The sequence below is a fragment of the Siphateles boraxobius genome, unplaced genomic scaffold, assembly GCF_051911475.1.
Source record: "Siphateles boraxobius isolate OS27281-9 unplaced genomic scaffold, OSU_SipBor_1 41, whole genome shotgun sequence".
NCBI classification, from domain to species: Eukaryota; Metazoa; Chordata; class Actinopteri; order Cypriniformes; family Leuciscidae; genus Siphateles; species Siphateles boraxobius.
In genome coordinates, this window is record NW_027509042.1 from 37,575,664 (window position 1) to 37,598,399 (window position 22,736).

At 38.3% G+C, this 22,736-nt stretch overlaps 1 protein-coding gene across 10 annotated transcripts in view; it reads left to right on the forward strand.

Annotated features, from left to right (window-relative positions):
* Positions 1-22,736, forward strand: part of pcnt (pericentrin) — a 62,939-nt gene that overhangs the window by 14,992 nt on the left and 25,211 nt on the right. For 2 of the 10 annotated variants that reach the window (XM_077199420.1, XM_077199414.1), the window contains exons 16-33: positions 453-531; positions 815-1,031; positions 3,271-3,476; positions 3,710-4,143; positions 5,710-6,313; positions 6,426-6,668; positions 6,819-6,971; positions 12,688-12,834; positions 15,984-16,144; positions 16,296-16,477; positions 17,015-17,232; positions 18,329-18,491; positions 18,614-18,805; positions 19,031-19,057; positions 19,473-19,705; positions 19,857-19,976; positions 20,710-20,730; positions 22,312-22,548. In XM_077199420.1, coding sequence (XP_077055535.1) covers positions 453-531; positions 815-1,031; positions 3,271-3,476; positions 3,710-4,143; positions 5,710-6,313; positions 6,426-6,668; positions 6,819-6,971; positions 12,688-12,834; positions 15,984-16,144; positions 16,296-16,477; positions 17,015-17,232; positions 18,329-18,491; positions 18,614-18,805; positions 19,031-19,057; positions 19,473-19,705; positions 19,857-19,976; positions 20,710-20,730; positions 22,312-22,548 — 3,637 coding nt within the window. The remainder of the gene's footprint in view (positions 1-452; positions 532-814; positions 1,032-3,270; positions 3,477-3,709; positions 4,144-5,709; positions 6,314-6,425; positions 6,669-6,818; positions 6,972-12,687; positions 12,835-15,983; positions 16,145-16,295; positions 16,478-17,014; positions 17,233-18,328; positions 18,492-18,613; positions 18,806-19,030; positions 19,058-19,472; positions 19,706-19,856; positions 19,977-20,709; positions 20,731-22,311; positions 22,549-22,736) is intronic. The other 8 variants (XM_077199421.1, XM_077199417.1, XM_077199422.1 and 5 more) reach the window with 6 other exon arrangements.

The window sequence follows — 22,736 nt, forward strand, 5'->3', positions numbered from 1 at the left end:
CATTTAAAGGGTTTAGTTCACCCAAAAATGAAAATTGTCATTAATTACTCACCCTCATGTCGTTCAAAACCCATGAGACATTTGTTAATCTTCGGAACACAAATGAAGAACTTTTTGATGAAATCTGAGAGCTTTCTATCCCTCCATTAACAGCTACGCAACTGACACTTTGAGGCTTCAAAAAGTTCATAAAGATATCTTAAAACTAATCCATATGAATTGAGCGGTTCAGTCCACATTTAAGAGATTCTGCGAATGAGTGAATTTAATTAACCTCTATAATTTTAATATAATATAGTTATATTATATATAGGATATAATGCAACATTTGATGCACTAATTGAACACAAATCATGTGTGTATGCACATACACTCACAACATTTTACATACGAAATAATGAAACTATATGAGAGGACATAACACAGGGTGACAATATATTTTTGTTTTGTAGTTTTCTCTCAGAAGGCAAGAGTGAAGATGAGAGGTGTGAAGCTATGGCGGAGATCACAAGACAACTGGAGAAACACAAGGTGAATTGTTGTAGTTGCTTTTGTTTGAGTTTTAGTGATTTATAAACTTGAAATCAAATTTAACCTTGATTTACTTTCTGTTTGTGTTGTGCATATTCACATTATTCTTAAGAAAAATTTTCTTCCTAATCTTTCATCAAAATGCAGAAACTAGCTCCATTTGAATCCACTACCATTGACCAATTTATTAGTAATAGAATGAGTTGGGGACAAACTAATGTGCGAGTGCTCAAGTCCCTGTTCTTTGTGTGACATTATCTGTGTTTTTTTTTTTTTTTAACAGGAGGAGCTGGACTCCCTTCGGCTGCAGTTAGAGGAGAGACACCAGCAGGAATTGGATCAACTGCGGTCAAGAATGACTCTGGTTTATAAAGAAGATCTACTCCAGGCTCGTACTGAGCTCACTGATAGATACTACAAAGACATCGATCAGCTCAACACAAAACACGCCCATGAACTAGAGCAGCTCCGGGCCAAACTCTCAGACAACCATATCAAAGGTGAAGCTTTGTTCAGTGTGTTCCAAAGTGTTTGTCTTTTTGGAAAACCCTGGCAACCACTCAGAACACCTCAGCAACCACACTTGCACACTTAAGAAAACACCCTAGCATTGTGGAAGCAACTTTTACATGGAAACACCATTCACGGTTTCTTCAGAAAATACACTAGCATTTAAAAGTTTTGGGTCAATACGAATATATATTCGTACTGACCCCAAACTTTTCAACGCTAGTGTATATACTGTATATATCCTTGCTAAAAAAAGCATTAATTTCTTAAAATTTTTCAATGTATATATGGGTCCTTCTAAAAAAAATTAGCATATTGTGATAAATTTCATTATTTTCCATAATGTAATGATAAAAATTAAACTTTCATATATTTTAGATTCATTGCACACCAACTGAAATATTTCAGGTCTTTTATTGTTTTAATACTGATGATTTTGGCATACAGCTCATGAAAACCCAAAATTCCAATCTAAAAAAATTTGCATATTTCATCCGACCAATAAAAGAAGTGTTTTTAATACAAAAAAAGTCAACCTTCAAATAATTATGTTCAGTTATGCACTCAATACTTGGTCGGGAATCCTTTTGCAGAAATGACTGCTTCAATGCGGCGTGGCATGGAGGCAATCAGCCTGTGGCACTGCTGAGGTGTTATGGAGGCCCAGGATGCTTCGATAGCGGCCTTAAGCTCATCCAGAGTGTTGGGTCTTGCGTCTCTCAACTTTCTCTTCACAATATCCCACAGATTCTCTATGGGGTTCAGGTCAGGAGAGTTGTCAGGCCAATTGAGCACAGTAATACCATGGTCAGTAAACCATTTACCAGTGGTTTTGGCACTGTGAGCAGGTGCCAGGTCGTGCTGAAAAAAATGAAATCTTCATCTCCATAAAGCTTTTCAGCAGATGGAAGCATGAAGTGCTCCAAAATCTCCTGATAGCTAGCTGCATTGACCCTGCCCTTAATAAAACACAGTGGACCAACACCAGCAGCTGACTGTGGGTACTTGACACTGGACTTCAGGCATTTAGGCATTTCCTTCTCCCCAGTCTACCTCCATACTCTGGCACCTTGATTTCCGAATGACATGCAAAATTTGCTTTCATCCGAAAAAAGTACTTTGGACCACTGAGCAACAGTCCAGTGCTGCTTCTCTGTAGCCCAGGTCAGGCGCTTCTGCCGCTGTTTCTGGTTCAAAAGTGGCTTGACCTTGGGAATGCGGCACCTGTAGCCCATTTCCTGCACACGCCTGTGCACGGTGACTCTGGATGTTTCTACTCCAGACTCAGTCCACTGCTTCCGCAGGTCCCCCAAGGTCTGGAATCGGTCCTTCTCCACAATCTTCCTCAGGGTCCGGTCACCTCTTCTCGTTGTGCAGCGTTTTTTGCCACACTTTTTCCTTCCCACAGACTTCCCACTGAGGTGCCTTGATATAGCACTCTGGGAACAGCCTATTTGTTCAGAAATATCTTTCTGTGTCTTACCCTCTTGCTTGAGGGTGTCAATGATGGCCTTCTGGACAGCAGTCAGGTCGGCAGTCTTACTCATGATTGCGGTTTTGAGTAATGAAACAGGCTGGGAGTTTTTAAAAGCCTCAGGAATCTTTTGCAGGTGTTTAGAGTTAATTAGTTGATTCAGATGATTAGGTTAATAGCTCGTTTAGAGACCCTTTTCATGATATGCTAATTTTTTGAGATAGGAATTTTGGGTTTTCATGAGCTGTATGCCAAAATCATCAGTATTAAAACAAAAAAAACCCTGAAATATTTCAGTTGGTGTGCAATGAATCTAAAATATATGAAAGTTTAATTTTTATCATAACATTATGGAAAATATTGAACGTTTATCACAATATGCTAATTTTTTGAGAAGGACCTGTATATATACATATTTATATGTATGTATGTGTATAAATATATTATAAATATATTTATAATGTTACAAAGATTTCTATTTAAAATAAATAAGTCCAAAAAACAGCATTGGTTTTATTTATCTAAGAATCCTAAAGAAAAACTATTGTAACTTCCACAGAAATATTAAGCAGCACAACAATGCTTATGATGCTGAAAATTCAGCTTTGACATCACAGGAATAATTAACATTTTGTATAATTATTTTAAATTGTAATATTTCATAATAGTACTGTTTTAACTGTGTTTTTGATTGTGATCACAAGAGACTTCAAAAACAATGTTTTACTTTTTTTTTCTTCTCTTTTTCTCATAAGAAATAAACAGGTTGCGGTTACAGTCTGCACAAGACGTAGCGAGGCAGGTGGAAGCTGAGGTGAAGGAGAGGACTCAGCAGCACCAGGCCAAGGTGACCCAGCTGGAAACACAGCTATCTCACCTCTCCCTAATGCACTCAGGGGAACTAGAGAAAGTGGCGGAGCAACACCGTGAGCAGCTCAGACAGATGGAGGAGACTGTAAGAGTGCACATAAGACCAGGCTTTTATACTTAAGACAAAAGGGCTTTGGTGAAGATTGTAGCCATAGGCTGGTACCAAGCACTGTCATAAGGCATAGAAATAGTGGTCATGCTGTAGACAGATGAAACTAATGCTGATTGTTATAGACCCTTTAGCAATACTGTAATACCGTTAACAATGGTGTCTTTATAAATACGGTTATTTTTATTGAGTCCTGTGTTCTCTTTCTTTTAAAGCATCAGAGAGATTTTGCCGAAGAGTTGAGGGTGTGCCTTGAGGAGGCACAGAAGGCAGAGAAGAATCGTGCGAGTGAGGAGTTGACTGCAGAGCAGGCCCGTCTGAGGGAGCAACTCCAATTGGAGGCTGAGGAGCGCTTGGCTTCCCAGAGAGAGCAGCTTCAGAGATCGGCCCTGGAAGAGAAAGAGGAGTTTGAGCAGAGGCTTCTGGAGGTCCAAAAGCTCCTGGATATGGAAAGGCAGAGCCTTGAAGCACTGCAGAAGAGTCTGGAGTGTGAAGAGAGCCCTCAGGTGGTGGTGTTGAAGCAGAAACTTCAGGCTCAGTATGACAGAGAGATGTGCACTGCAAAGAGTACCATGGCAGCAGAGGTGAAAGAGCTGAACGCTCTACTTCAAGATCAGATGGAGAGCAAGCTACAAGAGGCCCTCTACAGGTCAGAGACTACATTACACTGAAACGGCATACAATTTTAATACTATTGGCAAATTCAGTCTTGTGGCCTGTTGTACAAAGCCAGTTTCGGTTTCTACTCGAGTAAGTTCAAGATTAGTTTTTAGCAAACTCTGGTTTTTCGGGCTCAAGAAGGTGCCATTGGTTTTTAGTGGGTTTCATTATGGCATTTCATTAGGTCATCACTATGGCAACTTGCGCTACACGGCAAACCTGCTCCGGAGCAGGTTTAATTCTGGTTATTGCAGACCAAAACTCGACCAATCAGCTGAGAGTAAAGATGCAATAAAGCCGCTCCTCCTGTAACTCTCACTCCAAATTAAAGCAGTTTATAGTGACAATATTTTAGAGACTAAATTGCTAATCCTTTACTACTTATTATTCATATGAAATTAATTTATAATTGTTTAATTCATCATGTAATATATTCATATGATTAAATTAATTGGCACTATTAAACTTTGCTTTTAAATTAAAATAAATATAATATATGCTTTAATATATAAAGCTTTAAAACAGATAAAAAGCTTATGTGCATTCCTTTGAGCTCTTTGTGAAACTTTATACATTATTAGGCCTATTTGTTTGAATCACATGTATTGATATAGTAAAAAAAAAAAATTCCGCTGCCGTCTCAAACTTTTGCCTCAGCAGCAGTGTTTATTCCAGCCATGTTAATGCTTTTAATTTCATGATCTTTTTTTCATAATGATCTTCAGCAGACAAGTAAATTGCGCAGCTCTCGCGAGAAGTGACACTCTCCATGTTCTGTGTGATTGGCTATTCGCTGCATGTGACACACTTTCAGCTGCATGTGCTTCAGAGTTAATCTCAAACTCTGGATTAAACCGGAGTTGAGACAGACAGTTTAAACCGGGCGTTGTGAGCCCGTTGGATTTATATGGATTTGTCCACTCCAAACCTACTCTGAAACTCAGAGTTTGTTAAACTAGCTTCATGCAACAGGCCTCAGAGCCGCTTAAAAATTAAACCTCAGGTCCTATCACTATTATCTGTACTCTTTAGTATTGTGGTGTTGTTGTTTTTTACGAGGGGTTGAACGATATGGGGGGGAAATAATTGAGACTAAGTAAATATTTATTTGTTTATTCGTCTCCAGATTTGCTGTGCTTTTGTTTGTAGGGCTGCACAATTTGGCCAAATTTATTATTATTATTATTATTATTATTAATAATAACAAAAATAATAAACATCACTATTGTTTTATTGTACAATAAAATTGCAATGCTTATATTTGACTCTTAATTAAATGGCGGAAAACCGCTTGGTCCCTTCCTTCGTTGAGAAGCTCTTCTCATTACAAATATGAGAAGATGCTACGTATTGCATTCCCAAATGCATGTTATAAGCAACCAAAACTCGAGAGGGATTTTGTGTGGAACAGGATTTACTGTGAACCGAGCTGCTCTGAGACACTGAAAGCACTGGATCGTGAACTGCTCGCATGTAAAGACATGGTAGCATGCGTCACTCTGAGACACACTATGCACATATTAAAATCAATATCATCTGTATGTCATAAATGTAGGCATCAAGAAGAGCAGAAACAACTGGAAGAGAAGTTGACCCTTCAAAGAGATGCTGCCCTGGGTCAACAGAGAGAACAGCATGCCGTGGAGTTGCAGGCCCAGAAAACACTCCTAGACCAGCGGGCTGCACATTTACAGGATCTTGAAAAGGAGTGCCAGGATCTCAAAATATACCAACGGGAGGAACTGGAGTCCCTGAGGACCAATCACAAGACAGCCTTAGAGACTTTGGAGATGGAACTTACAAATAAACACAAGGCGGAGCTCGACAAATTAGAGGCCGTCCTTCAGGAGACCAACCTAGCACAGCTTGAAGCTCAAGAGGCGGAGCTTCAGGCACGACACAAACAGGAGAGGGAGGAGCTTGAGGAGAGGTTGATGGCAAACATGGATACATTGGAGAGCACATACTTGAATGAAATTCAGGCAGTACGGGATGAGAAGGATAGAGAACTGCGTGACCTTCAAGAACACTTTACTCGAGAGATTGAGAGGGTGAAAAAGGAGGAGCAAACCATCAGAGAGGACCACAGAAGGGAGCTTGCTAATTTACATATGGATAAGTTCAGTGCCATGACAAGAGAATTGCATCAAGCTCATCAGGTGAGCATTGTAATGGAGGGATACATCAAAAATGCTCAATTTTAAATTTAGTTAATTTGCCATGTATAGTTTTTGCAGGAGCAACTACAAGTGTGTTAACTTGCTTATGCAGGTGGAGATGTCTGAAGCGGTCTCCTCTCAAAGGGCTGCTCTGGATGATGATCATCTATCTTCTCTGGAGGCTCTTCAGCAGCAAGTAGTTGCTTTAGAGAAGCAGCATAGCGCCGCCCTTCTGGAGATCACTGATATTGCCAATGCAGAGAAAAAGCAACATGAGCAACAACTGGATGAGCTGACCACTCAACATCAGCAACAACTGGATGAGCTGGCCACTCAACATCAGCAACAGCTACAGGTGAGTGTGTTCGGGAAGACAAGAGTATGTCATTTTGTTTAGATGTGTTCAGCCTTTAGCATGGGTTTAGCATGGCTGGGTCTTGTTTTGAACTGTAAGAAGATAAGAGCATCTTACCTTAACTCTCCTCTCTTCCTCTTTGTTGCTCAGGAGTTAAGGGGAGTGTCAACCAGGGAGTTGGAGACTCTGCGTAGGGAATTAGAGGAAGAAGCGTCAAGGCAACGCCTCCACTTCCTGGAAGAGGCAGAACTTCTCAAATGCAAGTCTGAAGAGCAGCGGCAGCAGAGAATTGCACAGTTAAAGGTGAGAGGAGAAGGTGTTAGTTTTAGACTAGTGATATCCTATGCTACTATTTCCCGATAAAGTGCATGTTTCCATGTGCATGGCCTAAAACAACGGTAGATTTTTTTGTTTTATACTGAGTAGACTGAGTTTATACAAAGTAGTTCCCGCAGGGCATTAAAAAGTCTTAAATTAGAATCTCCTGATTTTAAGCCCATTAAAAATTCTCAAATATTTGTATTTTTTTCTGCTAGGCATTCAATTTAGAATGAGATCTTAAAGGGGAACTCTGCAACTCTTGCTATTTCTTCGCTGATTTTCACTTTTGTTGTCGCATGTTTTGTCAACGAGCTCCCCCTACAGCTGAGGTGTATATTTCACAACAATGTCGTTAAAAAACTCACTTGCGGCACCCTCCTCCCCCTTTCTACCGCTGCTCATGTGCATTTGTTATTATCGGAGCCGGCCAACTTTATCGTGTGTAGTAGGGATGCACCGATATGAACATTTTGGCCGATACCGATAATTCTTTACATTTGAAAGCCGATAACCGATATATTGGCCGATAAATCTAAATTAAAAAAATTTATATACTTTGATAGCCTGTATACATAAACAAAAGGCTCACCATTAAAAGCCTTGTCTCAAACACTTTTAACATAAATCAAACATATACAATACAGTACAGCCTAGTTTGAACCAGTGTAAGATTCCTTAACTTTTAAAATAAATTTTACACTCCTATGGGCAACTTTCTTTATTAAAAAAATGGTAACACTTTATAATACGGTTTAATTTTGTTAGCATTAGTTAGCATGAACCAACAATTTTATAAGACATTTTTAAGAAAGTTGTATCTGTTAACATTAGTCAATGCACTGTGAACTAACATGAACACACATATTTTATTAACTACTATAACAAAGGCTATTGCTCTCTGTTAGTTAATGCATTAACAAATGAGACCTTATTGTAAAGTGTTATCAAAAAATCTATTGCCTAACAAAAAATAAAATACCTAAATAATGCAAACAAGTCATTGGATAACATTGGGCTGCATATAAAGAAACAAAATGGACCAATAAAATGGAATCGCCTCTGCACGGACAATAAGGAAATTATTTTTATCAAACCATATCGTTGATGAAAATAATACGAGAACAAAATAATGGTAGTTATTAATTATAACACAATATTTTTGAAAAAAATTAAACATTTTTAATATTACAGTGATAGTAAACATCTTTAATAGCTTAGTTACTGTTTCAAATGACATTGCTGTGTGAGCTGCACGCGCTGAAGCTGAAGAGAACGAACGTTAAACCAAATCGCTTTGCTAGAAGGTTAATCAACTCAACGGTTGCTGAAGAATGCAAACCCAAAGAATTTACAAATGTATTACAATAGTGAATACAATTATAATAATATGACAGTCCCAATCATAGCTTTTAATGTTTTGCATTGTTGTTCAATCTGCGCGTGCTTAAGCTGAAGAGAACGAGCACCGGGAAACTGAAGAACTTTTCTAGCAGGCTGTTTAAATCCACGAAACGCATCATATGTGAGATTAATCAGATATTTATTTTACATCAACTTTATATTACGACTTATCTGCACAAAATGACGTGAATGCCTAATCGAACTTGTGCTGGTCACAATGTTGTAGGCTAGTAATCCCTGTTCTGGACGCGCTATTCCCACAACAACGCGCTGAAACACGGCAACTAAACCCAGAGAATTCACAACGTTTTATTACAATAGTGTTCTCATTATAATGGCATGTATATGACAGTCCCAATTATAGTTAGGAATGTGCATTGCTGTTTGAGCTTCGCGCACGCTAAATAGGCTATAAAGATGATCACCGGTACAATGAAGCGCTACTGCATCGTTCATTAACTCAACCAAACGCATCCTATATTAGATTAATAATATAGGATAATATATATAATATATATAATAATACAGATATATATACACAAAATAAACATTACAACTTACAATGGCACAGAATGCTGCGAATGCTCAAGAGAACTTGACTATGCTTGTCATGAAGGCTTAACTCCATCGATGCGCTCTTTCCACACCAACGCGCTCGTCGCGCTGAAACACTGGCGAACAAGAATTCACAACATTCTTTTACAGGCGTTTTTATTATAATGTTATGAAGCCTATGTGACAGATTTGTGCTGCACATGTTGCACTGAACTGTATCTTCCTTTTCGAAGTGAATCCAATCATTCAGAACCATCATGGCGAACAGCGCGCATCTCTCAACTGAAGTAAATAATCTATTATCTATCGGCTTTGATATATCGGCCAAATTTTCTTATCGGATCGATAACGATAACATCAAAAAAGACCATTTATCGGCCGATATCGATATATGGTCGATATATCGTGCATCCCTAGTGTGTAGCTATGTCTACCGAGGTGGGTAATACATCATGTACATTAAGGGTGGCGTGTGTGTTTGTCGAATTGCTGTAAAGCAGTTTGTGTTTCTCGCTCGTTTTTTCCGTATGTCACGGTACACAGAGCGTGAGTCGCTTGCGAGAAGAGAGTGGGCAAATTCGAGCAAAATGGGGAAGTGCACATCTAACTCTTATTGGTTTGAAGATGACCAGTTTCGAAGATTGTTGGCGTGAACTAATGTCAGTTCTCCGCTGTACTGCGATCTAGTGCTTAATACAGCCAGAGGTGGGCACAAATACATCAAAAACAATTTTGTTACAAAATAAAAATACTGGCTCATAAAATGTAACAAAATAAAATACAAAATACTGATGTGAAAAATGTATTTAAATTAAATACAAGTAATTAGTATTTTGAAAATACAAAAATACTGCCACAATAATCTTAAGTCTTTTTTTTTATTACTGAAAGGTCAATAACACAAATAGTAGCAATAACACAAATATGAGACATGTGTAAATTAAAAATGGCGAAGAAGCAAAATAAAAAAGTATGGGCATTCACTAAACCTCTACAGGGCCTGAAATAGCTCCCTCTGACGTAAATGGCATGTATAGCTAAGTTCACATCAATGGTGTGGTAGGCTGCCCTTAATAGCAAAACGTGTTTGATGTAGGCTACGTAGCCATATTATCACCGTTACTCTACTCGTGCCTTAAAGGACAAGTTCGGTATTTTACACTTAAAGCTCTGTTTTAAGATCGTTTCTGATGAAATAGAAAGGTTAAGATTGAAATTTGGACAAATGCTGCTGTCCCGAGAATTTTCGGTTTCTGTGTTAGCACCCCCCCACCTCCACAATGGTTTCATAGGGGCACTGGAACAATCATTCATAAAAATGCATTAAACTTTAGTTTACAAAGACGTGAAACTCACCTAGTGGTCTGGGGTGTTCACTGATACGCTCACACAAAGATCGCTGCAAAAGATGCTTTCCAACAGGTGTTTTACCATTCGTTGTAAAACTGTGGACCTATTTTTCCAAACGCCTCAAAATCTGACATTTTTCCGTTGAGAGCTTGTATAATAGACACTCCAGCCCAGTTGGTGGCGATAATGCACCTTTGCCAATGTTTGGATAGCGTAGCCTACTATACCGCGACTGCATAACTACAGAAATAATACATACAACCCCATTCCCGTTTCCGTCAGTGGAGTAATACCGTACATCACAAAACATCCAATACAAGTCAATGGAGTTGGACAAAAACTATGATAAAACCTGTTGGAAAGCATCTTTTGCAGCGATTTTTGTGTAAAAATAACAGACCGAGAATTTTCGGCACAAAATCAAAATTCCATTTTAATCATAATATATATGATTAATCATATTAATCATAATATGAGTGGGTTTGTTTAACAAACGAGATTCTAACTGCCCTGACCCCGTGTGCCTTTTCCACAGTAGAATCGCGCTGCGTGCGCAATTACTGAAAAACAATAGGATTGATGATTATTTTATACAAAATCAATATCAATATTTCTCATGTAATACGTTTAAAAACGTGTAAAAACTGCAGATGGTGAACGTTATATTGTGAACGCTTTACTTGCTTAGCATGGAGATTTCAGTGGATTTACGACAAACGCGCTGTTTCATAATAGGTAGGGCCTATGATGTCCTTTTATGAATGACAACACAGTGCATTGGTCTCATAAGGCACAATTATTTTCTCTATAATGCTGTTCAGTGTGCAATATGTGTGTGTGTAGACTGTATATTTTTCACAAAACACTTTACCTTAAAGGGTTAGTTCACCCAAAAATGAAAATTATGTCATTAATGACTCACCCTCATGTCGTTCCAAGCCCGTAAGACCTCCGTTCATCTTCAGAACACAGTTTAAGATATTTTTGATTCAGTCTGAGAGTTTTCTGTCCCTCCATTGAAAATCTATGTGCAGTATACTGTCCTTGTCCAGAAAGGCAATAAAGACATCATCAAAGTAGTCCACGTGACCTCAGGGGGTTAGTTAGAATTTTTTGAAGCATCGAAAATACATTTTGTTCCAAAAATAATAAAAACGATGACTTTATTCAGCATTGTATTCTCTTCCGGTTCTGTTGTCAATCCGCGTTCACGAGGCCAGTGACGCTGCTGACGTAAGACGCTGCTGACGTGTTATCTGGTGCGTCCGTGTATTCGGGTTCAAATAAATGCAAAAAAAATAAAATGCAAGTCTTCCCCTGTGTCGAAATCCTTAGACATGTTTGCAAAGATTGTTTTGTTTACAGCGAGCGTCTCCCTCAGACTGTAAACGAAGCTCGGGCGCACCAGACACACGTCAGCTCATCTTACGTCAGCGGACAAAACAAAACAAACTTGGAAATAAAACAAAAGAGGAACATGGTACTTATAAACTTCGTTTAATTGATGCATTCAAATGTCATAAATGAAAAATTAGTTATTTAGGGTTTAGGTAATATTCATGAGAAATAGTAAGCTACTTCTCTACACTAAAAAACTTTAATAGGCAGTAACTGTAAACATTGGCTCAAAATTAGGGCTAAGAAAGAGTATAGCTCCTTTTAATTACAAGCCTGCTTCTCACTCCAACTTATTAAATCAGTATTTATCCATCATATTAAATGTGACTCGGACAGGAAAAAAATAGCTTTTTATCATTTTTCCAAATTTTTCCTTCAACTTGTTCTTGTTGTCATTATTGCTGTGACCGTATTGTTCAGAATGAGAACGTGTATTTGCTACTCTCACAAACACGGTTATAAACAATAGCTGAGCTTATTGGGGGAGGGAGTTAACATCTGGAGTTGGGGGACGGTCCACTCTAAGCTCAAATTAATACTAATCCTCACCGTGTACTGTACATTATAGCATCCATCATTCACAGTGAACCTTTTCTCTGGATTGGACGCTGTCTGGCTTTTGCATTTGATCTTGTAGAGCTGTTCTCTAGCTCAAATCTCTCGGGACTTTCTGACAATTTACACTGGTTGGTTTGTCAGTTGGCCTCTTTCCCTTTGGAGCATTAGAGAGGTCCTCTGACAGCATTAATCCTACAGATGGGAGGAAGTATAGGGACATGTGAGTGATGGCTGTCTAAATGAGGATGTGAGGTTTGTGAGCGGCTTTTTTTTCCGTCAATGATCATTTTATTTTTGTTCTTTATAGAGATCTCTGGGTAAATTTTGATCTTTTACAATCAGATAATTTCACTTATATTTGTTTGAGGGGAGAGTGTGAGACTGAGAGTGACCTGTTTCTGCAGTGTTGCCCATGATGTGTATGTGTGTGTTTCAGGAGGAGAGTGACCAGGAAAAGGCTGTTGCTCTTGAGGAGCTGGAAAGGGCTTTAAGACAGCAACATGAGCAAACTGAAGTCACCTACAGTGACAAGATGAGCCAACTTGCTGCACAACTACAGCAGCTGGACACTGTAGTGTCACAGGTACAACACCCAATCAGTCAACTCGTCACACAGCTACAGCAAATGAGCAGTCAGCTCAGTTTATTTTTATTTACTTAAAGGTATAGCGGAGGATCTTTCCGAATTTTAGAGAAGACCCGCCATCTCCAATTTTTTAAAAAAATGCACATGCGCAACACTCTATTTGCTCCCGAGAGGGAACGCCTATTAAATTATAAACTAACTCAAAAACATTCATGCAAGACAATGTCAAATGCCCTTCCGTGTTTTATTTACTTATTATACTGATCGATTGAGTGACCGAGGACTCAAGGCATGATATGCAATGGAGAAGTAGCTTGTTGCATTTGTGTAATAAATACTATGGTGAACACATTGTAATTATCGAAAATGAACACACAAGGTTTTAAAATATTTCAGCGTGATACCATTTACCATTTGGTCATAAGGCTACTTTAGACAAATTGAGATGTTTACCGTGTCTACGCGGTGCATGACTTGTGCCAGGGCTAGCATTGCTAATCATAGCTTACATTAACTTTTACTAGCAGTGATTTTAAATGGATTTCTCCAAATAGCATGACAAACTTTACCTGTCTAGTAGAATCTTCGCGACTGCGGCATCAGTGGGAAGCCCAACCTGTGCTTTTAGCACACGGCAGCGTGTGAAATATTCACCCAAAATCACTCTGGTCTTGTTTCTATATTCTGCGGCCTTTCTCTTCTTATCCACTTCGTATTCATTTTTTCTCTTTCGACCCTCAGCCATTTTCAAAGGAATGGCTGAAACAGTAACTCATCACACATAATACACCTGAAAGTGCACATCCGCAAAAAGCGAAAACTACATAGGGACGAGCACGTACAACGGCCTTACGTAAACATATCACCAGAATGATTGACACTTAGGTTGACCAATAGTATAGGCTACCCACCCGGAAAAAGAAAATCCTCCACTATAACTTTAACCTTGAATCAGTGATTTATTTGAAATATTAAAGTATCAGTATGAAATAATTAAAATAATATTGAACAAAGATAGACAAGACAAGCAATAGTTTGAAAATATTAGAGCAATATTAGATTGAAGTTTTTCAGTGTTCCTTTAATTTGTATATAAAGGCTGGAATACACAACACACATTTTGCACAGATTTTTGCTCTGGTTTACAGTCTGGATGAGTTGATGCTAGTTGACAGATTTCACAGAAAATGTATATGATGGGCACACAGACTTCCATTCAAGAGTATATCAGATATTTTGAGCTGATTTTAGAACACTCATTGTTTTCATCTGACTGACTTCTAGCAACAAGGTGGATGCTTCTGCGCATGTTTGATGTTTTTGCAATGACTTAAAGTCTGGTAGTGTTGTGTATGATACTTAGTCATTTAGTGTATTATGCCCTGCTGTTCTCTGCAACCACTTACAAATTCGGCAAGCGTACGATGCTTAGTGTTTTAAAAAAACTGTTGGAACATGGTAGGAATTATAATAAAATAGAAGAATCATTTAAATTTGTATGTTAGTAGTAATAATATTATTAATAATAATTTACATTTTGGCATTGAGATTAGGTGGGACGGCAACAATGGGACTTGGTCACATGACTTAATCAAAGCAGGGCTTAAGCTAAATATATATATTTTTTTTTCCTACTGGGCCAGTGGTTCAAATTTGAACTTGCCCTTCCAAATTTTTCACTGGTTTCACCACAAAAAAGTAATAAATACATAAATTACAACAGTTATTGTTTTCATGGTGTTTGACCCATGTGACTTTAATAAATAGAGAATTGTGAAATTTCACTGTTACCTGAAATTGAGTAATAACTATTTCAATTTTGATATCACTGCAAAAACTACTAGCCTTACTAATATAAACGTTAAATATGATTAAAAACAAGTAGTAAACAACAGTCAGTAATACAATAAGAACAAATAATAGCAATAGTACAAATAAATACAGCAGAGCAAAGATATAGGTAGATCTAACAGTAGTCTTCTAGTGCAGAAATTAAATAAATGTAAAATAACAGCATTCAGTTAAGACCAGTCAGTGATTTTTTTTCTTCTTCTTTGTGGCGTGTTGTTTGATTAACATTAAAAACACAGACAGCAGCAGGTATATTCGGCCTCTGTCACTTTAAGACCTAATGCCTGGATCCAATATAGTGTTACACACAATTTTATTTCTCATTTGTTTGTTCACTTCAGACCGACTATGTTTAGAGATACTCGCCAAGACACGCATTTTGATTTTGTGTGAATTTGTCCACTCAAGCACAAGTAACCGTGAAGGAACTCAATTCAGTATTCGCATGCTGTCTGAGAAGCGGCTTTCTGGACATGCACTTCAGATGTGTGCGCACAAAACTTCTCAATGCACGCAAGTACCAAATTGAGTTCTCTTTTGCGTCGTCTTGTGCTTGAATATTAAAACTAGCAAGGCTTAAAAACACGTGCAAATGCTAAACTTTAATTACGATGCAGCACAGGCCCGATTGGGCAAGGGACCGTTCCGTGAACTGTCCCGAGCGACGTTCATGCTGACCCCGGGCCATCGGGCTGTCCTTATTGTCGAGCCCTGCAAAGAGAGGTTTTACATCCAGGCTTTTTTCATCTGTCTTTCCTTACAAATGAGTTGCTATTTTCGGGAGGTGTTTCGAATGATGTTACACAACATTATTCTTTACATAAGAAGTGGTGGGTGGGAATGTTAACAAAGGGCCTAGGTAAGCTTTGGTAGAGCTGGGTGTTTCTTTTGTTTTGTTTAAGATCAAATTTTTTAGTTAGAGGTGGTTGTTATGGTTACATCTTTGCATGCCTTTTGGCTGGTGAAATACGCCACACATTCTTACAGGAGCCTTATTTAAATGCATACAACACTGTCTCATCTGCTTTTGTGGCTGTTTTCCCCTCTTTTACCTCTTTTTGGCTTTGAACAGCTTGTCCTGTTTGAGCCTGAAGGATTTGATCTGTAGAACTACGGGAGCATCCACAGACAGGCGTTGTGTAGATTTACTTTGGCAGCAAGCTTATTTTATGATGCTTCTAGACGTAAATCTCTCCCTCATTTGTTAGTTGCGTTGACCCCCCTCAGGCAAACACTTTGTTGCCTATGTGCTGACTCTTTTCCTGTCTGTGGCGTCTCTCTTGCCTCTTTCTCAGCTGCGATCGGAGGTGAGCGGGCTGCAGGTGGAGCTAGAGGGCAAGCGGGCAGAAATGGACACGCTGGAGACTCTCCTGCAACGCAGAGACCGGGAGAACCAGGAAGGAGACAATCTACTGGCCATGCTCAGAGCAGACCTCAACACGGCCACACAGGAAAGGTCAGCTGACCCGCGGAGATGCGGAAAGAGGGATTTCGGGGAAACTTTAACTGACAGTCTGCATACTGTTGGTTTTTTTAGTTTTTTTTTTAACAACCTTGTTTTCATGTTTTTAGCTGATCATTTAAACATTTATTTTTGTCCCTATCAGACAAGACCTGCAAACAGCACGTGACAAACTACAGCGAATGCTCGTAGAGATGCTGCGGATTACTATGGCAACGGAGGAGCACATTAGCCGCAAGTTAGGAGCTTGTGTATCAGGTGTTCAGTCGGGAGACAAAACACCCAGCTCAATTACCGCTAGGAGTAGCCGTGATTCACATGAAACGGGTACGTTTTCTGGATCAAAAATCTGTATTGATCAATGACTATTAAAAGATATGTTCAGATCAGAAGTGTTTCCAGGTTTGTGGAATTGCACACACAGACCAGCCACTAGTCATGTGCCTATCACTGAAAACTGACCCACAGCATTTGATCTGGATTTACAGAAATTATTTCAATTTAAGAAGCGTTTTCTCAACATTGCGTATCTAATCATATCTAAACTTTTGACTAACACATACATTTTTAATTGAATTATCACTGTCTTTGGTCGGCTTTTGTCTTTCAAACACATTAAAATGTACAAATTGGTTAAAAATAAATGTATACAAATATATACATATAAAATATGTATAAATATTTTATGATGACAAATGAGACAACATGCTTTCACAGTTGCTAAAATTAGCATTTATTTTGCACGATCCTAAAATTTTTGGGAAGGAAACCTTTGGCTAATAATCTCAATGTTCCATTATCGTTTAATATTTGTTGTTGACTTTAACAGATTTTAACAATGAATTTATCATTCTGTTTTTTCAGGAGAGGTGATTGGCACGGAGGGGGAGGCTGACTGCAGTGTGTGGTCTTCAGCTGTGGACGAGGGGTTGGAGTTGTCTCAGAGGCTGTGTGAGAGTGTGTTCTCTGGGCCGGAGGGAGAGATGGAGGCAGAAGGAGAGGAACTCATGCTGGGATCCTGTACACGTCTGCGCACCGCTGTGGATAAACTACTGGAGCTGCTTTCTGAGTCTTCACAGCAGGTGCCGTGCTTAGAGACACCTCCCTGTCCTACACTTCTGTCTTTTGCTGAATTTGCATACTGTTTGTGTAGACAGACTAACCAATATTGGTGACCACAAACATGTGGAAGTGCAATGCTAGGGAGGAACAGTTAGTGATCCATTATATTTATGCACATGTATGTGCACAAAATGATTTAAAGCATGAGGAAATGATGCCACAAAACTGATAATTTAAATAAACTTATTTCCAGCTTAGTATGTACTTTTCATACTTGAGTACACTGCCGTTCAAAAGTTTGGGGTTGGTTGGTGTTTGTTTGTTTGTTTGTTTGTTTGTTTGTTTGTTTGTTTTTTAAAGTATATTATGCTCACTAAGGTTGGTTTATTTGATAAAAAAAAATACAGTGAAACCAGTAATAGTGAAGAATTATTGCAATTTAAAATATTAAAGTTGAAAACTGATATTTAAATTTTTTTATATTTAAATGTATTCCTGTGATGGCAAAGCTGAATTTTTAGCAGCCATTGATTCAGTGTCACATGATCCTTTATAAATCATTCTTTTGCTGATTTGGTACATTTCTTGTTATTATAATGTTGTTCTGCTTATTGTTTTTGTGGAATCAAAAATCATCCCCCCCAGAAAATTCAGAAGAACAGCATCTATTTGAGATGATAGAAAGTTTTGTAGCATCATAAATGTTTTTACTATCACTGTGTTATTTTAGTTTTTATATACTATTACTTGTTTATATTTTCAGTTTTAATTAAATTTGTAGTAATTCTTTAAAAAATAAATAATAATAATAGCACTATTTAGGTTTAATTTATTTTTGTTTTTGTTTTTATTTATTTCCAGTTAGTCATTTTAGTGCCTAAACTTAAGTTTAGTTATTTACTACAAAAGTTTTTAATAGTTTTAGTTTACGTTAACAACCCTGCCGTCACTTATGATGAATTTAATGCGTCCTTGCTGAATAAAAAGTAAACAATCCTTTAAAAAAAAAAAACTGTCCTCTAACTTTTGAACGGTAGTGTTTGAGATTCAGTTATTTTTAGAAACTGTTTAACCCATATTCCCATTGACCCATATGTCTGTCTTTTTCTGCTGTAGTTGGAGCAGATGTGTGGTCTGCAGGCCGTACTAAATGAGCAATTCAGAGACGGAGGTGAGGCCGGAGCATCTCTGCTGTTTCAAAACTCTCAGCTCTTGGAGCAGCTGGATCATGAGGCCAGTCTGAAGAGCCAACTACAGTTGGAGCTGCACAAGGCCGAAGGTCAGGACTTTCACGTTTATGGTCTGTTTATGAATGTTTAATATTTGTGTATCCCTACTTCAATGTCATTCGCTTTCGCAACTTATTTGCTCTCTTGTGTGCATTTACATGTGTGGCTCTAGGTTTGATGGAAGGCTACATAGCTGAGAAAGCCATTTTGGAGGAGACGCTTCAGCAGAAGGAGACGCAGGAGCAGCGTCTGGCAGAGGAGCTGGAGAGCACACGCATCCAACTGCAGCAGCTCAACGAAAATCATGCGCTCCTCCTGCGTCAGAGAGAAGCCCTGACGGCCAGCCTTGGAGACACGGAGAAGGGTGAGAGGAAGGGATGTGATTTCGTTTAAGATGACGTGCTTTAGTTTAATTCCCAGATTGAATTACATAACATGCAGTTATGTAACATTTGTTTTGTCATTTGGTTCTTGCCGAATAGTCATGGCCTGTTAAATATGCGTGTTACTTTACACAGTGAAATTTTAAGGTTGTGTGCCTATGATGGAAGGGTTTAGTTTCACCCTACAAATTCTTTCTGCTCTGTAGGCTTCCTCGGCGCAGAGGAAGAGACAGGTTTGTAATAATCTGCGGCTGACGTAAATGTTTGAGTTGAGAAAAGAATAACTGTACATTTTTGGACACTAAATGCATCCATTTCAAATGAAGTTTGCAGTTTATTTATTTTTTCATTTGTGGTTTATTAATGCTCTTGCTTATCCTGTAATCTTTTTTTGCAGTATAACTTGTTCTAAACCTTTGGTTTTGAAGGTCCAAGTACTTTTTAATTTTTCTCATGAATCTTTCTTTGCCAATTTCTTCTCGATCCAGTTTGCTGTGCTTTTATTTGTGCATTGAGAATGCACAAATGATCCGGAGCTCCTGTGCATGTTTGCATCTTAATTTGCATTTGCAGTTTGAGTGAGTGTTTTGTTGACATGAGATCTGTTGTTGCACGTTTTATTCATTGGTCCTTCTGGGCTCTGTGCAGCTCTGCTAGCGGAGGCTGAGCGTCTGGGGCAGGAGTGTGTGGAAGTACAGCGGCAGGCGGAGAAGGACTGCGGTGGGTTGGCGTCCCGTCTGCAGATGCTGGAACAGGCCCTGGAGGAGCAGGAGAGCCGTGGACATCAGCTGGAGGAACAGCACCGCCTGCAGACTGAAGACCTGCAGCAACACATTGATGCTCTGGAGAAACAGCTCAAACATAACCGCCAGTTCATAGATGTAAGCGTTTCCAACAATTTGTCTGAAGTTCTTTGCACCAAAACTATTCACACCTTGTCTGGTGCTGAGAGAAAAATGTTATACTTTATTTCATTTCAGTCATGACAGACTTGGCGTAAGCTTAGGCAAATAAATGACTATGCTTGTACAGGAACAAGCAGTGGAACGGGAGCATGAGAGAGATGAATTTCAGCAGGAAATCAAGAATCTGGAAGCTCAGCTGAGACATCCATCTAAAGGAAATGCAGGAGGGAACAGCAAGGGTCAAAGGGTAAGGGGCAATGTCTAAAACTTTAGATGTGTCATTGTCTGAACAGTCTGTCACCTTTTTTGTCAATATTGGATAATCTGTGACAAGAGTATGCGAGCAATCATTTTTTGTTTGTTTTCTTATATCTTAGTGTAATTGATTCCTGTTATGGGATGGCAAAGCTCAATTTTCAGCATCATTACTCCAGTCTTCAGTGTCACATGATCAGAAATTATACTAATATGCTAATTTGATTCTCAAGAAACCTTTCTTTTCGAAGGTTGTGCTGCTCAATATTTTTGTGGAAATTGAAAGTGATGCTTTTTTCAGACTTCTTTGAAAAGAATGCATTTTATTTAATGTTTTTTTTTAGACTGTTAAAGTCTTTACTGTTTAGATATATTTAAAAAAATATATTTTATTCAAGGATGCATTAAATTATTTTTTTTTACAAATAAAAATATATACAGTCTATTAACAGTTTAATACTATGTGAATTATTTCATGCAGTGGCATTTTTGACTGTTAACATGCCTGTATTTATCTTGATGGTGCGATTACAGACTGATCTTGAACCAAGAAAGAACATCAAAAAATTCTATGCTTCATAGATGCTTCTATGCCTCTTCTGTACCACATTGCTCACATACTCTTTTTGACAGAAACTATAGCCTTTCTGATACTCTGACATCTCTGAATGATTTGAATGTTTTCATATAGATGCTTTTTTTCCCTCCCTAACTGAATGATGTAGATTGAGGACTTGGTTCTTCAGGTATGTTATCCAGCTGTTGCCATTAATGTGCTGGCCTTGTAGCAGATATGCATGGCTTATGCAGCGTAGTAGCAAGTAGTAGAGCATGTGATAGCTATTTTGTGTCAAACCTTTTTCAGCAGATATGCAGTACATAGAACTCATTTTATTTATTTTTTCCACTTTTTTTATCCACCCATTGAAACTCAAACACATGCTTATCCTCTTTCCTCTCAAATGTCTTTGCTTGCTAACGTAGTAGCTACTGAAAGAGATTGACTTCGCCTCAACCGTCCTTCTTGTCATCTTTATCTGTTCCTTTTATGATTGTTTTGTAGCCCCTTTAAAAGTCTCCATCCTTGGCAAAACTGTTGTTTTATTCACTTATATTCCCACATGATGACCTTTTTTCCTGCCAGTGTGAATACATTTTGTTAGAGGTCACACTGGTGCCACCACTACGTTGCCCAAATCCTTTTATTAAAAATGTAAAAAGACATGAAATTACCACTATAACTACCAGGTGGCTGCAGAAGAGCACTTGTTGGCTTACACTCCCTGGTTTTGCTTTTGAATTTACATTTAGACATTATGAAATCATTATTATAAAATAATCAAAGTATCAAAAAAAAAATCAATTTTCTTTTTTTATTATTAAAGGAAGTAAGAGAAGTAAAAAAAGAAAATCTGAATTGCACAGAAAGCAAGTAATAAGTGCTCCTTTTATAACCACTGAAGCTGTTGGTCAGTATACTATAGAATACTATTGAAGAACAATGGTAAATTTAATAAGGTTAGGATATTTAAATATTCCCTTGTAAAATGGGTTTAGTTCACCCAAAAATTTAAATTCTCATCATTTACTCGCCCTTATTTCGTTCCAAACTCGTAAGACATTTATGCATCTTCGGAACACAAATGAAGATCTTTTTAATGGAATCTGAGAGATTTATGTCCCTCCATTGACGCAGCTATCACTTTCAAGCCCCAGAAAAGTAGTAAAGACATCATTAAAGTAATCCATGTGACTTCAGTAATTTAACCTCAATTTTATGAAGCAACGTAAGTCCTTTGCACAAAAAATAATAATAATTTTTTTACTACTTTTACAAAATTACAATCGCTTGCGTGTTCACGCAAGGTCCGCTCTCGCATCAACAACACGTATGCGCCGTAGTACTCTGTTTGCACACACACACGTTTAACAAAGCACTCGCGTAAATACTTTCTGGGTCTTGAAAGTGTTAGTTGCGTAGCTGTCTATGGAGGGACAGAAAGGAAAGCTCTCGGATTTCATTAAGATCTTCATTTGCGTTACCTAAAGTCTTGCGGGTGTGGAACGACATGAGGGTGAGTAATTAATGACAGAATTGTAATTTTTGGTAGATCTTATCTTTTAATAAAAGTTCATTTCATTTTCATCTCAACTCAAGCTCAGTGCTTTATAGTCAAATGTGCGCTGCTAAATGAGGTGCCACCATCTGTAGAACCTAGTGGTACCAGTGCTCCCGCTCTCAATTGTAAGTCTGGAGCCCTGATTTGTATTAAAATATTCACACACACTATTTAGATCCATATTCTGTATTCGTGTGATTTGTACAGGTGGAAAACCTTCAGGCTCTGATCAAAGATAAGATAGAAGACTATAGTATACTTTTGTCAGCAAAAGAGCAGTGCCAGCTTGATGTGGAAGAGCGTAATGAAGAGATTGAGAAATTGGCAACTCGTATCCGTGAGTTGGAGCAGGCGTTGCTGAGCTGTGCGGAGGCCAGCCGAACTGTCACACAGCTGGAGCAAGAACTTCAGAAAGCACGCAAGAACCTTCAGGAGCTCACACAGGTGCACAAAAGTACACATACAAGTTCAGATGTGTCTTGCATGTATTCTGATTTTACAAACCCCCCCTGCCACACATTTGGGCCCAGAATTAGGTTGTCTAGTCACTGCTTTAGTTAATTAATTCAATTAATTTTCCATTTTGCACCAATATCTATAGATCTTAACCCATTCTGATCTTTGTGTTCTTT